This window comes from Phyllobates terribilis, unplaced genomic scaffold, assembly GCF_046119375.1.
Source record: "Phyllobates terribilis strain yellow unplaced genomic scaffold, ASM4611937v1 Scaffold_5__5_contigs__length_657084704, whole genome shotgun sequence".
NCBI classification, from domain to species: domain Eukaryota; kingdom Metazoa; phylum Chordata; class Amphibia; order Anura; family Dendrobatidae; genus Phyllobates; species Phyllobates terribilis.
The window spans coordinates 533,018,606-533,035,077 of NW_027362765.1; the positions used below are offsets into that span (position 1 = coordinate 533,018,606).

Genomic DNA, 16,472 nt, shown 5'->3' on the forward strand with positions numbered 1-16,472 from the left:
GAACAAAGCCCGTGAGATCTTCCAACAATCAGTTGTTTGGCGCCCACATGCAAATTAGACTGGCAGTCGCCCCTGTCAATATTTGAGCGTTTGGCCAACATTAGTCTAATATGTATGAAGGGCTTTAGGGAGGAATAAAATCATATATATATATATTATATATATATTATATACACATACAGTGGCATGTAATAAGTTTGGGCACCCCTGGTCAAAATTACTGTTATTGTGAACAGTCAAGCAAGTTGAAGATGAGATGATCTCTGAAAGGCCTAAAGTTAAAGATGACACATTTCCTTTGTACTTTAGGCAAAAAAAATATATGTGTCATTTTTTACATTTTAAAAATAAGAAAGATTCAAAAGTTTGGCCCCCAAGATTTCAGACCTGTTAGGGTTATGGCTTGTTCACTATCATCGTTAGGAAAGGCCAGGTGATGCACATTTCCCAGCTTTATAAAAACCAGCCTCCTCTAACCTTATGGCAAAAAACAGCAGCCATGGGTTCTTCTAAGCAGCTGCCTAACACTCTGAAAATGAAAATGGTGGAGGCCCACAAAGCAGGAGAAGGCTATAAGAAGATAGCAAAGTGTTTTCAAGTTGCCCTTTCCTCAGTTCAAAATAGAATTAAGAAATGGCAGTTAACAGGAACAGTGGTGGTCAAGATAAGGTCTGGAAGACCAAGCAGTGAGAGCTGCTTGTAGGATTGCTAGAGAGGCAAATCAGAAACCCCGCTTGACTACAAAAGACCTTCAGAAAGATTTAGCAGACTCTGGAGTTGGGTTACATTGTTCTACTGTTCAGAGACACCTGCACAAACATGGCCTTCATGGAAGAGTCATCAGAAGAAAACCTCTCCTGCGTCCTCACCAGTCAGAAGTATACAAAAGAACATCTAAACAAGCCTGATGCATTTTAGAAACAAATCCTGTTGACCGATGAGGTTAAAATAGAATTCTTCACAATTATCAAAGGTATGGTAAAGGAGTAAAAAGGGCACAGAATTTCAGCCAATGGCACGGGAAACATTTCATGTGTAGAGGGAAGAATGGATTCAATGAAATTTCAACAAAATCTTGATGCAAATACCGTTAGGTCCATATATATTTGGACAGAGACAACATTTTTCTAATTTTGGTTCTAGACATTACCACAATGAATTTAAAAAAAAAAACAATTCAGATGCAGTTGAAGTTCAGACTTTCAGGTTTCATTTGAGGGTATCCACATTAAAATTGGATGAAGGGTTTAGGAGTTTCAGCTCCTTAACATGTGCCACCCTGTTTTTAAAGGGACCAAAAGTAATTGGACAATTGACTCCAAGGCTATTTCATGGACAGGTGTGGGCAATCCCTTTGTTATGTCATTCTCAATTAAGCAGATAAAAGTCCTGGAGTTGATTTGAGGTGTGGTGCTTGCATTTGGAAGGTTTTTCTGTGAAGTAAACATGCGGTCAAAGGAGCTCTCCATGCAGGTGAAACAAGCCATCCTTAAGCTGCAAAAACAGAAAAAACCCATCCGAGAAATTGCTACAATATTAGAAGTGGCAAAATCTACAGTTTGGTACATCCTGAGAAAGAAAGAAAGCACTGGTGAACTCATCAATGCAAAAAGACCTGGGTGCCCACAGAAGACAACAGTGGTGGATGATGGCAGAATAATCTCCATGGTGAAGAGAAACCTCTTCACAACAGCCAACCAAGTGAACAACACTCTCCAGGAGGTAGCCGTATCAATATCCAAATCTACCATAAAGAGAAGACTACCTGAGAGTAAATACAGAGGGTTCACTGCACGGTGCGAGCCACTCATAAGCATCAAGAAGAAAAAGGCTAGACTGGATTTTGCTAAAAAAACATCTAAAAAAGCCAGCACAGTTCTGGAAGAACATTCTTTGGACAGATGAAACCAAGATCAACCTCTACCAGAATGATGGAAAGAGAAAAGTATGGCGAAGGTGTGGTACAGCTCATGATCCAAAGCATACTACATCATCTGTAAAACACGGTGGAGGCAGTTTGATGGCTTTGGCATGCATGGCTGCCAGTGGCACTGGGTCACTAGTGTTTATTGATGATGTGACACAGGACAGAAGCAGCCGAATGAATTCTGATGTATTCAGAGCCATACAGTGTGCTCAGATCCAGCCAAATGCAGCCAAACTGATTGGTCGTTGTTTCATACTACAGATGGACAATGACCCAAAACATAAAGCCAAAGCAACCCAGGAGTTTATTAAAGCAAAGAAGTGGAATATTCTTGAATGGCCAAGTCAGTCACCTGATCTCAACCCAATTGAGCAAGCATGTCACTAGTTAAAGACTAAACTTCAGACAGAAAGGCCCACAAACAAACAGCAACTGAAAACCACTGCAGTGAAGGCCTGGCAGAGCATCAAAAAGGAGGAAACACAGCGTCTGGTGATGTCCATGAGTTCAAGACTTCAGGCAGTCATTGCTAACAAAGGGTTTTCAACCAAGTACTAGAAATGAACATTTTATTTACAATTATTTAATCTGTCCAATTACTTTTGGTCCCTTTAAAAACAGAGAGGCACATGTTAAGGAGCTGAAACTCCTAAACCCTTCATCCAATTTTAATGTGGATACCCTCAAATGAAAGCTGAAAGTCTGAATTTCAACTGTATCTGAATTATTTTGTTTAAAATTCATTGTGGTAATGTCTAGAACCAAAATTAGAACAATGTTGTCTCTGTCCAAATATATATGGACCTAACTGTATAACACCATCTATAAAAAAAAGCTGAAGTTGAAAAGAGGGTGGCTTCTACAAATGGATAATGATCCTAAACACACGTCAAAATCCACAATAAACTACCTCAAAAGGCACAAGCTGAAGGTTTTACAATGGCCCTCACAGTTCCCTGATCGGAACATCATTGAAAATCTGTGGCTAGACCTCAAAATAGCAGTGCATGCAAGACGACCCTAGAATCTCACAGAACTGGAAGAATTTTCCAAGGAAGAATGGATGAAAATCCCTAAAACAAGAATTGAAAGACCTTTGTCTGGCTACAAAAAGCATTTACAAGCCGTGATACTTTCAAAAAGGGGGTGTTACTAGGTACTAACAATAAAAGGGTCCATTTTCCTTTTTGTACTTTTTAAAATGGAAAAGATAAAGGAATATATATAAATTGACCTAAAATATAAAAGAAATGTGTATCTCTAAGTTTAGGCCTTTCAGAGATCATTTCATTTTCAACTTGCTTAACTGTTCACAATAACAGTAATTTTGGCCAGGGGTGTCCAAACTTTACATGTCACTGTACAGACAGACAGACAGACACACACACTTTCCTCAGCCTAACATCTAACCAATAAAAACTAAAATCAAAACACGAGACATTCCTATGGTGCCTTTTATAAGGTTCATGCATTCCAGTGTATAAAATGCAGAGGTAATCTGATTGATCTACAGCTTGCGGTCATCATAGTGGGAAAAAAAAACTCCATCGCGTTTGTTTCTGCACAGTTTTGTCACAAAACCTGTCTTAGTACCAGCAAAGTGAATGAGCTTCCTGAAGTCTTATGCATATATTGCTTTTTTTCACTTGCAGATTTGCAGCAGATTAAAATCTGCAGCATATCAATTCTTTCAGCGATTTTTCCCCAGATGTCACCCATTGTAATGAGTGAGGAAAGATCTGTAACAAAATGCATGTAAAAAAATTGGCAAAATTCACGTATTTCACGCTGCGTTTTTCCTGCCAAGATATGCAGAAATTTCTGCAGCAAACACTTAACGTGTGTGTGCACATAACCTTAGAAAAACACTGTCATACAGATCCTCCTAGGGAACTATGCAGGATGCAATAGAGCAGGTATTACAGTTCTGTGCTTCACTTGCCACATTTATGCCAGACATTATTGTGTGGGTGGATAATGCTAATGAATGTAGAACAGGAATTTAGGACCATTAGATTATTCTTCAGTAATAAAATGGTTATGATGTGCAGCATTACCTGGTTCTGCTCCCACTGGTTTTCTAGCTGTTCCTCCAGGTGGATGCTTAGTCAAGATATCTCGCACCTAAGAGTTGTAGGCAAGCTATCATTAGTATGGGGCATAATCTATAGTATGACATGGGTACATTTGCTCTACAATGGATGAAGAGGCAGCTGTTCAGATTTGTCTACTAATCCTAAGAGTACTGTACATGTCAGTGACCACAAAATTTAAGAATAAAACTTCTATGAACTGTGCTGCCTTCAAAAATGTATTTGAAACCCATCTGATGTTACCTGGATTTCAACTTACAGTGTATGTGTGTATTATTTTAGATAATATAAACCACCTCCAGCATTTTTGTAATTGTTCTGGCTACAATGGTAAGATAAGAGACACAGTAATCGGGCTCCAAGACATTTTCATTCCCTTTTATGCAAGAAATCGACAGGTTTAGACATCCCCATTTATCACACAGGAACCCTACGTGCCGGCATTTCTGATGTACAATTTGTTCTGTGCTGTGAGGACATGAAGCTGCAAAATCAGCTGTGATATTTCAGTTAAATGGTCACTCTCTTTTCTTCAGAACTGTGAGTTTTATCCAAATGACAGATTGCAAAAAGCAGACTTGCGTCACGTAGCTGACAGGTTGGGGGACACAAGCCAAGCGCTTACACAATATGCATCAATTAGCTTCAAGGGCTCAAGGCTGAAGATGCAGAGTACAATACAGTGACACATAGCAGAGGTAGGTGTAAATGTCACTAGCTGTCACAGACGCAGCTTATAGTCATTGTATTTGTGATATGTAAGCAAGTAAAATGAATGAATGGATCTCACACAAGAAGTGAAGGGCCACCTTAGCGTTAAGGGCCAACATCCTTACTATAAGTATAATGATCGCTCAATTTTTTCCTTAAAGAGAAGAAATTTGGTAATATATTTTAGAAGTGAAAAATGTCTCCTTCTCCCCGCAGTCACTTCTTTATCCACCCCTGCACTGATCACCCAATCTCCAAAACTGCACAAAGCAGTCTTCACTGAGGGATCAGATTACATTTGTTGCCTAAAAATAGTGTATAGTAAAGGGATGACAAAAGGAGAAGGACAGAGGGAAGCAGAGACACAAAAAGTGGCTGCTGCAGCCACTAGTGACTTCAGCAAATGGATAAAAATGGAGGCTACAAGTCCTATAAAAGGCCAGAAATAATGTGTTCCCTTTATGTACAAAACAGTCTATTCTGAAAAGCCAATTACACAGTGAACTGTACTTGTGTATTGTAGAATTCCCTGACTTACTGTGTATATAATAATCCAAGTAAGAACTTGTAGTGATAAGACTATGAAAGCCTTACCTTTTGACTTTTGGTTAAATCCAGCGGTCTGTGTCCAGGATGCCGCCTCTTAACCCCACAGTGTATTCTTCCGTTATCCTGTTCTGTGCCTATGGTATCATCCTCTTCTGATTCAGTCTCCCCCTGCTGGTCAGAGTCGGTATCCATTTCCACATCTGACTCGCTGTCGGTATCATCACTGTCGCTGGAGGCAGCTGCATGCACCGGCTCGTCATTTTCTAACAGAGCATTTGCACCTGACGAGCAGAAAAAAAAAATGATAATACTCCAAGACCCAAAATAGGTCAAAATAAAAAAAAAGTGTATAAATGCAAACACCAGACTCAGGGAAAATTACCTACATCATTTTTCTGTCAGTATCACACAAATAATGCTTAAAAAGTACAAGTGCTTCTCACTAAATTAGAATATCATCAAAAAGTTAATTAATTTCAGTTCTTCAATACAAAAAGTGAAACTCACATATTATATAGAGTCATTACAAACAGAGTGATCTATTTCAAGTGTTTATTTCTGTTAATGTTGTATGTATGTTCTGTGTATAGGGAAAGACTTGTCAATTAAGCCAAGCAGAAGCCAGTGGGGACCTGAACAGATGGTGTCCCTGCTCCTGACTCCATTTTAAATTAGGTTTTCTCGGAAATGCTGCAGCCATTGAGAGTAAAACATAAATGCCATCAATAAGCAGCATGTCCCTGATTGATGCTGCTCATGCTTCAGGTAGCATGAATCACCTCAAAACCCCCCATGATAAAACAATCTACATTAGTCCAGTGGTAACTAAAAGATGGCAGAATTTGATTATTCTATTTCTATGCAGGGAATATGGGAATCACAGAGGGATAATAATGCAGAGCATTCTATAGACACACCCCAGAGTATCCTGTGAGCACCGCCCCTTTGGAAAAGAAAGATTTGCTGTAAATAAAAGCCTCATATCTCTGGAACCTTAGGGCAGAATAAAGAAAAGAACAAAAAACAATAAAACAAAAAAAAAAACAGCAGCAGGAATAAAAGAATTAGCAAAAACTGATGACTTCACCGGGTGACAGGGTCTTCAAATTTTTTCACTATAAGAGGATAACACAATTGTGCTCAAACTTGGTAATGTAAGCCTTGTGCTGATCCATAGCTGCGGGAATCTTATCACTGGCCATGGGAACCAGATCTTTCCTGGCATGTATTTACTGTAGTCAGATAAGTCCAGGGGTGAATACATATAAATAGATTAGATTATTTACTAATCAGGAATCCCATATGCGGTTATTACACAGGGGCCTGTTCTAGGCATCTGTTTTGCAGTTTGCAGAAAGCTTTGTAATTACCTGCATTGATCAGCATCTTTGTGAGGACTGGAGAACCAAGGCTGGCAGCCAGATGCAAAGGGGTATTTCCTCCAAATGTCTGAGAATTGACGTCTGCACCCAGCTGAAAGAGAATATACAGACAAGTCAGGAATGTAACACTCTGCTGGAAGTGTAATAGTTACAATGGCTTCACAATAATATCACACCAGATGGACAGAATTTGTCCAGACGTGGCCTTGATCAGCTTTTGTGAAGAAGTGATCGTATTAATACGGCTCACCTGCACATATACACTGAAGAGCGCGGTGCGCTGTGTGTATGCAGCCCTGACTGTCATGTATCAGGTTAGTGGAAGCTTCAGGCTCGGATAGAAGCAAGATCCTTTTCTCACAGTTAGGGCTCGTTCACACAAGCGTATTTTTGGTCTGAGTGCTGTCTGTGAAAAACCGGACAGCACTCAGACCATTAAATGTTATTCAATGGGGCAGTGCAGATGAGAGATTGTGGTCACAGACCAAATCTGCTTGAGGGGGGAAAGGGAAGAAAATCACAGCATGCACTAGTCTCTTCTGTATGTCAGGTCAGATTAGTCCATTCAAGTCTTTGGATGTGCGGAAAAAAAAAGGATCTCATACAGAACATCCATGCAGCATCCTTTTTTACAGATACATTACAACTCTAACATAGGAAACTGTAGATGGTGTAAAAAAACTGGATGAAACGTGAACAATATCGTATCATGTCAATTCAGCGTTAGGGAGGTGGTGAGAAAGGGAACTAAATGGATAGAAACTTTGCTCTCCTCTTTCAGTGTGCTACTCGCCAGAAGACTGTTTCAGTAGTTTAGGGTGGTTGTCTTAGATGGGGGCAGCAAAACCCTGGTGACAGATTCCCTTTGAGAGCAGCACAATGTAGGAGCAAATACCCGGGGCTGTTTGTGCAATTGTAATAAAATCACTGTTTCTGCTGTAGAGCTAAGAGTTCTCTGAATGCTGAGCTCTGTATAACCCCACTCACATCAATGATTGGCAGCTGTGTGCACTGTGCATAGGCAGAAAGCTGACAATCAGTGGTGGGGGCAGTGGTTATAAAGAGCTCATGAATATGGAGGACTCCATGGCAGGAAGTATACTAGTCCTTTAGTGATAATCTCTTGCTGATAAAATAGTGTTTTTTTTATAAAAAATATACAGCGAACAGCCCAGTAAGTGACCCATCGCTGGAAATTGGGTCTCTGTCTCTACATTATACTGCTCACAGATTAGGTGGCAAAAACTTGGTGAAAGATTCTCTTTTTTAAAGAACTTCCCTGCCAAATATCTACATTACTAGAAGCAACCAATAACCTTTACCATTTATTTCCATATATGTAATGTTATTTAAAAAGTGTAAATGATAGATTTTTCCATACTAAATCTGAAGAAGCAAACTGTATTTACAATGGTGGATAATAAAGCCTATTTGTTATAGGAGAAAAAAAATTCCCATTCTTACCTTCTTAACTAGATACATGGCTATATTAAGGTTGTCCATCTCCACAGCCATATGTAGGGGGGATCTTCCACTCTTGCGTTCGGCCGCATTAACTTCAGCTCCACTTGTCACCAGCTGTTCCAGACATTTCTCACTTTTTACTTTAACAGCCCAGTGAACTGGGTATAAACCTAGAAAAGTTGTACAGATGTCATCTATGACCTGGTTGAGATACAAGGTAAATGTGGCTCGACAGGACATTAATTCATATGAACGGACACCAATACTGAATCTCCCCCTTCCCCAGGGAATATGTCTCCCGCTGATCACTTTTTCAAATGCTATTCATATTGATGCATACAAGTAAAAAAGTATTCTCTTTCATATATAGGTACATAAAAATATTTCTGTACAAAATCATGAAATTAAAAAATTGTGATATAATCAATCTCGAAGGAGGAACATATAATCCATACAGGCATGTAATAGAGACCCATAGGGATTCTGTGTACCGCTATATAGGGTCCTTACACACTGTTTTCCCTCCCTAAAATGAATGCATTCATACAATAATTGATGTATATATAATGGAAATGGTCATGGTATTGCACTTGCACGGTTGCAACTACCTGACAAGTGCATAATTTGCAATAATTACTCCCACTGTCCAGCTTTTAACCCGTTAGAAGTTTAAAGGGAACCTGTCAGAAGTTTCTTGCTGCTCTAACCACAAACAGCATGAAGAAGCGGCAGCCTCTCTCACTGCAGTGAAGTTTTACTGTAAAACGTGGTGATGATTGACAGGTCCATCTCAGTACAAATAGGGAAAAGCCTGTCAATCAAGCTAAGGCAGGTGGAACGACACGGGAAAGGAGCTTTAGAGTCAACTCCCTCCCCATGCCCGGCTCTCGCTTTTCATGTTGCCTATGGCTAGGGCAATGCTGATAGGTTCCCATTAAAAAGGTGAAGAGTGCACATAAAGGGGAATGTGATAATTGGAGTGATAACCCAGACTCGCTGCTTACCGTTGTAGTCTGGCATGTTCAGAAGATTTTTGTATCCAGAAAATGTGTTTTCCAAGAGAACCTGAAGCATTTTAACATCTCCAGCCTGAACTGCCAGGTGAAGCACGGAGTTCCCATAGCCATCGAGAATTGTGGGGTCTGCTCCGGCTTTTAGCAGAACGTTAACTGTCTGGTACTGCTTGGTGATTACTCCAAGGTGCAGAGGAGTCTGTTCAACATGAAACAGGACAATGAGACAGATATTCACATCCAACATCATACAGTAAACTGGAGCTATAGGTCAGACTTTTGTGCTGGTTCTGCAGCGCTGTGACAATATACAGGTTGTTGCAAATGGCTGCCTCTCTTCTCATTATTATCAGATAGCTCTGATAACATCATATGACAGACAAGCTGTCTACAGATTATGGAGCATGGTGTTCAGGTTTGGAGGCCCTTTATATACATGCATGTCAAAGATGGGCTAATTCATGAAAAAGCACTGTGGCACTAGTTCTCCCCACCCACCAAAAAAAAAACCCAAAACAAACAAACTTGTCACAGTGGTAACATTTATAACACTGGATGCTCCGGCCTCCTGGGCTCTATGCCAACTGATAGGTGGTAACTTACAGTACACAGTCTAAAGATGCCCCGATTTATCAAACAGTACGAGCCACCATGATAAATCTGATGCATTTTAGACCGTATTGATAAAGTCACCCCCAATTTTTGTTCTACGGTTTACAGACGCCTCTACTAAATGAGGCACAATAATTGTATATTTCCCACAGATAGAAAGTGTAAAACTAGATGGGGAGAATAACAGACGTACCTGGTGAAGGGTGTTGCATATATTGAAGATCTGTTGATTCGGCACGCTTCGGAGGACATCTACCAGCTGCTGAACAACAACGCTCTGTCCATGAATGATGGCTAGATGAAGCGGACTGGAGAATGAATATACTGTATTAATAGCTCATACAGTCAGGTAGAAATATAAATATCTTCACTTCATGTGGAGTATTATCAAACTATTAAAGTCAACAGGAACTTCTTACGTGTCCCCATTCTGATCCCGTGTAGCCGCTAAGGGTCTCTGTACAGCCAACAGCATGCGTGGGTCTGCAGTTACTGCATAGTCCATTAAGGCTCTGGATGTGCGCTGAGCAATAGACAGCATTCTCATGTTGCATACGTGAACTGTGATGGGAATAAAAAAAAGGAATTTTTCAGTTGCGGGAAATAGGAAAGAGCTAAAATATGTATCACAACTAAACTGGAGTAAGTTTGATCTTAAAACAGGTATTGGTGGAGAAATCTATAATGTACCATCATATAATGGGCCCAATCAGTTACAGAAAACAATGAGTGTTCTCCATACCTTGTTGTGCGCTGCTCTGAGAATCTCGATGTGGCGATGCAGAGCTTCCTGGTGGCGGGCTGGTTGGGGGCTCTTCTTTTTTCAGGTTTGACAATAGTTTTGTTGTATCGCTAAAGTCAGATGATGCGTCGTTTATGTTGTAACCTCCACTCTGGTACGCCCCTCCAGTATGAGAGTAGTATCCAGTGTGCATTCCTCCGAATGGAAAATTCATTTGGTTTCCTAACAAGTAAATACATGCAAAATTAACTTATTTTTAAAGGTTATTCCCATCTTCATAAATGGATATTGTTGGTTAGTGCTTGTATATACAAGCAATTTTACAATTTACTGCTTATTAAAATTTTCACCAATTCTGGAGAAATTAAACACTTTTCTTCTGTTTACAGCTTGTCGCCTTGGAGACTGACCACCGCTGTTAGGCTATGTGCCCACGTAGCAGATTTGATGCAGAGCGTTTTTGCCTCTCTCTGGCAGAAAAAAATGCATGCAGATTTACATGCGTTTTTTCTGCCAGAGAGAAGCGTTTTTTCAAGCAGTTTTCTAAGCGATTTTGAGCCATCACTTGGAAAAGTGCTTGACAAGTTGGTCACACAATATAAATCCATGCAACCGGCATGGATTTATAATGTGTGAACAACTGATGCTTTAAATTCAGCATTTATAGTAAAAAAAAGAGAATTAAAACGTTAAAAATAAAAAAAAACTTGTATACTCACCTCTCCGGTCTCCTCTAGTCTCCTCCCGGCGGCCCCCGGTCTGCTCCCGGCGGCGATCCTCTCTCTTCGGCGTCCCGCAGTGTACTGTCAGTACCTGCGGTGACGTCATTTAGTCAGCCGATGGTCACGCGACCATCACCTGACCGCTGACGTCAGCGGTCACGTGACCATCAGGTGACTAAATGACATCACCGCAGGACCTGACAGTAGACCGCGGGACGCCAAGGAGAGAGGACGTGGCCGGGAGTAGACCGGGGGCCGCTGGAGAGGTGAATATACAGGTTTTGTTTATTTTTAACTTTTTGATTTCTTTTTTTCACCGCGTGGTAGCCGGGATGAAGAGGAGTTGTAGTCTCTTCTTCATCCCGGGTACCACACGCACCGCGATTACGTTGCAAATTCGCGGCCATTGAATTTAATTGAAATGCAGCAAATCCACATATACCTGCGGGTTTGCTCGTTTCAATGTTCCTCAATGGCCGCGAATTTGCAGCGTAATCGCGGTAGAAATAGTCATGCTGCGTTTTGCAACACAATGCGAATTCGGAGCGCTAATTAGCGCATCATGTGCACAGCACATCTGAATTCACATTGCTTTGCATGGCAGACTGTTTTACAAGCGTTTTCGCAGCCGTAAAAACGCCGCAAAAACGTTACAAAAATGCTACGTGGGCACATAGCCTTAGAAAATAGCTGGTAAACTCCTAATCTTGTCTACTAAGCAACGAGCTGTAAATAAAAGTGTTAATATCTGTAGGACAGCTGCAAATTTAAATAAGCAGTAAATGGCAAAAGTGCTTGTTTTTACAAGAGTCATCCAACAATTGCCACCTATGAAAATTGGAAAAACCTTTTCAAAGGTAACAGGAAGTCATTCTTCATCAAGAGAAGATACAATATAGAATAACTGAAAATGATTCATGGTAAGAAATATTTTTCCCATTCTTAAGTACATTATATAGTACAGTGAATGGTGTCATTCAAAACTACAACTCGTCCTGCAAAAATCAAGCCCTCATAAGGCTATTTTGATGGAAGGAAAAACAAGCGAAAAAAAAAATTAAAATGTTACTGCCCATAAATTACCGATATGTATATGAGAATAGCCAAAAAGGAATGATGTACTGAAAAATGACAAATTCAGAAAGTACAGCAAACACCACATCTCTGAATCCTCCTGGTAAGCTGGTGTTCACGTCTTCGTATATTGATAGACAATGACGAATGTCTTTTATTTTGACTTCTTTTGAAGCCTAATTCATAAAAATTGAACTTACCACCTCCATGACCAAATGCTCCCGATCCCCCTCCTGCGCCACCCATAGGTGCTCCGCCACCAAAGTGATTTAGTGATGGCAAGTCTTTCCTTCGTTTTCTTTCCACTTCTTCTATGTCTGTAAAGAAAGAAAATGTAAATTATTTATATATTTGTATTTAACAATGAAGAAGTACCTGCTCTGGGGAAAGATACAGGACCTCAGTGCCCACTTACACTTAATAATGGCAATTCATACAATCAATTAACGATAAAATGATTTTGGATGTTATTATGTCTATAACATTGGCTTACGGTGATACCTCTTAATCGAGATCCTATAGACACATGAGGAATATAGGCAGGTTACCTTGCTCTATTGGGTAGTATGTAAACTGTTTGGAGTCGCTCACATCTCCTCCGCGTTTCCTCTTCAGCTGCAAGAACACGGTGACTGGACGGTCAATTTTCTGTTTGTGGTAAGGAGGAGTCCGGAAAACTATGGCATACTGGATGGATAAGAGGGATTGGTCAGTTGGTACCATTATATACTATATATACACACACACACACGAGGATAGTGAGGAACTGGTCATCCATACCTGTTTGTGGACATCAGTTGGTGAGAAATCCCCAAGAGCTTGCCATCCATTTTCATCATCTTCATAAAACCGCACTTCTATATCATCTGTAACAAGCAGGAATCCACATGAATATGCACAACACTCAGTGAGTAAATGCCCCTTGTATCACCCACTCTGTAAGCACATTACCAACAAAGAAAAAAAAAAAAAAGTGAACTCCTAAGCTTCCTATAGTGGCAAGATGCTGATGTAACAGCTGACCTGCTGGTTATGTAGGGATTTGGAGTTAAAGTTTTGATTTTCTGATGCCTAATTGCTATGAAGGAACATTTGTACAAACCAGAATCCTCGAGCAACACGTTGGCTCAGTGGTTAACACTGTTGCTTTGCAGCGCTGGGGTCCTAGGGTCAAATCCCACCAAGGACAACGTCTGCAATGAATTTGTATGTTCTCTTCTTGTTTGCGTGGGTTTCCTCCCACACTCCAAAGACATACTGATAGGGAATGTAGATTGTGAGCCCCAATGGGGACAGCGATGACAATATCTGTAAAGCGCTATGAAATATGTTGTCGCTATATAAGCAAGCGTAATGAATAAACTGTAGTTCACTTAAAAGATGTCTATAGAAACTTTATCTGCAGATTCGGTGTTGTCCACTTTTGGGGGCTTTTTTTTATTTTTTTTTTACTTAATTGCTTTTATTTTGGGCTAAACATTTTTGCAATTAGGTTTCATTAAAAAAATTGCACCATTTGCCTTCTATATCATCAGTTACACTGGCAATTGGTGGCAACAGAAAGAGTTGACTGAGAACTCATCAGCAGCCCACTGACAGTCCGACGGGGAGTTTGTAACTCACCTGTGTTCTCCTGAGCCTCTTGGTTGATTTATAGCCACATCAAAGTTGAGCGTGCAGATAAACAAAGACCATATAAAGGCCAGTGGAAAATATCTAATGCAAGCCAAATGCCTTTTTTTGGGGGGGTGAAGGGGATATATGGGGAAGGGCTAAGAAGTAAAGTCTGCAGCGATGGATAATCCCTTAAGAGCTAAATTTACAACTGCATAGTCTGTTCTGCCAGATTTATAGATGGAAAATCTTTACATTTTGGAAGGAGAAACCTTTTGCTTGCATTTTGCATAGTGGCACAATGTGTTGATGCACACCTCTAACATTCAGGGGTGCGCTGCGGTATCTCACCTTTCTGCACTTTATCACAGAGCAGGTACACCTCATCTCCTCCTTTCACAGACCCAGATATCTTGTCCATCCTAGAAATGCGCAGATTGGAGGCACCAGGAGATTCTGTCAAGAGTAAAAGTAAAGTGAGTAAGTATCTTACTCAATGAATACAAACCGGCATTATATTGTAATATTGGGTTGCACTGATCCACTATGCTCTTCTCAGTATGTAAAGAAAAAGGTCATGATCAGGTAATAGTATATTTCTACATAAATATCACATACTTACAGAAAAAACAGAAACTTCTATAAGTGTCACAAACAAAATCACATGCAATAAACTGCAACTGTCTGAACATTCAGCTGCAGTTAACTAAGCAGCCACTAGAGGTCAGACATAAAACTAGAAAGGTCTGGAGTATTCACAACAGTGAGGCTTTGCTCACTATGGCGGCCTTGGAAGCAGCGAGTCTGAGTCCGTTACGGGACATTAGAAGTTATTAAATGGTCATCCGCAGTCCTGCCCCGACAATTTAATTTACTGCTTTAATCTCCACCTACATAACGCAATATTTTAACCAAACTACGATCATGATTCATCTATAACCTTACACAATAAGGACGGAGTGTACAAGCATTTCCTGAATGATGTCACTTCATATGACCATTATTATCTTAAATATAGGGGAATCCCAGATAGATACATACCTTATCAGTGGTGACTATAACAATGTTATGCAAGCACAAAGGGTACAGCTTTCATGAGAAAGGTCTTAAATGTAGTTTTCACAAGTAATTGGTTATCACCATTTGTGTCACTGCAGCACAGAGTCGTCACAGGGCAGACCACTCATTAATAAATGAGCTCTGATACTTGCTGATATGTTGGGAAAACCCGTTAACATATGAAACTCCGATACGATAAGCAAAAGCATGGTGGCTTAACCCGACCGAGGACGACATCTATATGCAGTTATTAGGTTCTCTGTGCGGGTTTCCTCCCACACTCCAAGCACATACAGATTGGGGTCAATCTTATAGGATAACCTACGCAAGTCTGAGATGTGAGGGATAGCAGTCTGTGTACAGCACTGCAGTATGTGTTGGTGCCACAAAAACTACATAAACAAATATTAGAAAAACCTACAAAAATCAAAATGAAAATAAACCCTGCTGTATTAGCAGACAACTGATACCGGCTCAAGATAAGCCATGAAGGCTTCATGTACACAGCAAACTAGCTCCCTGCAGAGACCCCCTGATGACCCAGCAAAGGAGCTCCCTGCAGAGACCCCCTGATGACCCAGCAAAGTAGCTCCCTGCAGAGACCCCCTGATGACCCAGCAAAGTAGCTCCCTGCAGAGACCCCCTGATGACCCAGCAAAGTAGCTCCCTGCAGAGACCCCCTCTGATGACTCAAGGGATCATCCAGGCCTCAATTGTAAGGCCATGTGCCCACGTAGCGTTTTTGCGGCGTTTTTTACGGCCGCGAAAACGCTTGTAAAACTGTCTGCCATGCAAAGCAATGTGAATTCGGATGTGCTGTGCACATGATGCGCTAATTTGCAAGCCGAATTTGCATTGCGTTGCAAAACGCAGCATGACCATTTCTACCGCGATTACACTGCAAATTCGCGGCCATTGAGGAACATTGAAACGCAGCAAACCCGCAGGTATATGTGGATTTGCTGCGTTTCAATTAAATTCAATGGCCGCGAATTTGCAGCGTAATCGCGGTGCGTGTGGTACCCGGGATGAAGAAGAGACTACAACTCCCCTTCATCCCGGCTACCACGCGGTGAAAAAAAGAAATCAAAAAGTTAAAAATAAACAAAACCTGTATATTCACCTCTCCGGCGGTCCCCGGTCTGCTCCTGGCGGCGTCTTCTCTCTTCAGCGTCCCACAGTGTACTGTCAGGACCTGCTGTGACGTCACTTAGTCAGCTGATGGTCATGCGACCGCTGACGTCGACGGTCAGGTGATGGTCGCGTGACCATCAGGTGACTAAATTATGTCACCGCAGGTTCTGACAGTACACTGCGGGACGGCAAGGAGAGAGACGACGCGGCCGGGAGCAGACTGGAGGAGACCAGAGAGCAGACTGGGGGCCGCCGCGCCGGAAAGGTGAATATACAGGTTTTTTTTTTATTTTTAACGTTTTAATTCAATTTTTTTTTTACTATAGATGCAGCATTTAAAGCATCTAAGTTGTTCACACATTATAAATCCATGCCG

General features: G+C 41.0%; 1 protein-coding gene across 1 annotated transcript in view; it reads right to left on the bottom strand.

The window, feature by feature from the left end:
• Nucleotides 1-16,472, bottom strand: part of NFKB2 (nuclear factor kappa B subunit 2) — a 56,200-nt gene that overhangs the window by 10,732 nt on the left and 28,996 nt on the right. Inside the window, exons 8-19 of the mRNA XM_073685777.1 lie at nt 14,255-14,359; nt 13,070-13,155; nt 12,838-12,976; nt 12,490-12,606; nt 10,494-10,715; nt 10,171-10,312; nt 9,945-10,059; nt 9,131-9,338; nt 8,127-8,296; nt 6,651-6,753; nt 5,326-5,561; nt 3,985-4,051 (exon numbers count right to left, since the gene is read on the bottom strand). Coding sequence (XP_073541878.1) covers nt 3,985-4,051; nt 5,326-5,561; nt 6,651-6,753; nt 8,127-8,296; nt 9,131-9,338; nt 9,945-10,059; nt 10,171-10,312; nt 10,494-10,715; nt 12,490-12,606; nt 12,838-12,976; nt 13,070-13,155; nt 14,255-14,359 — 1,710 coding nt within the window. The remainder of the gene's footprint in view (nt 1-3,984; nt 4,052-5,325; nt 5,562-6,650; nt 6,754-8,126; nt 8,297-9,130; nt 9,339-9,944; nt 10,060-10,170; nt 10,313-10,493; nt 10,716-12,489; nt 12,607-12,837; nt 12,977-13,069; nt 13,156-14,254; nt 14,360-16,472) is intronic.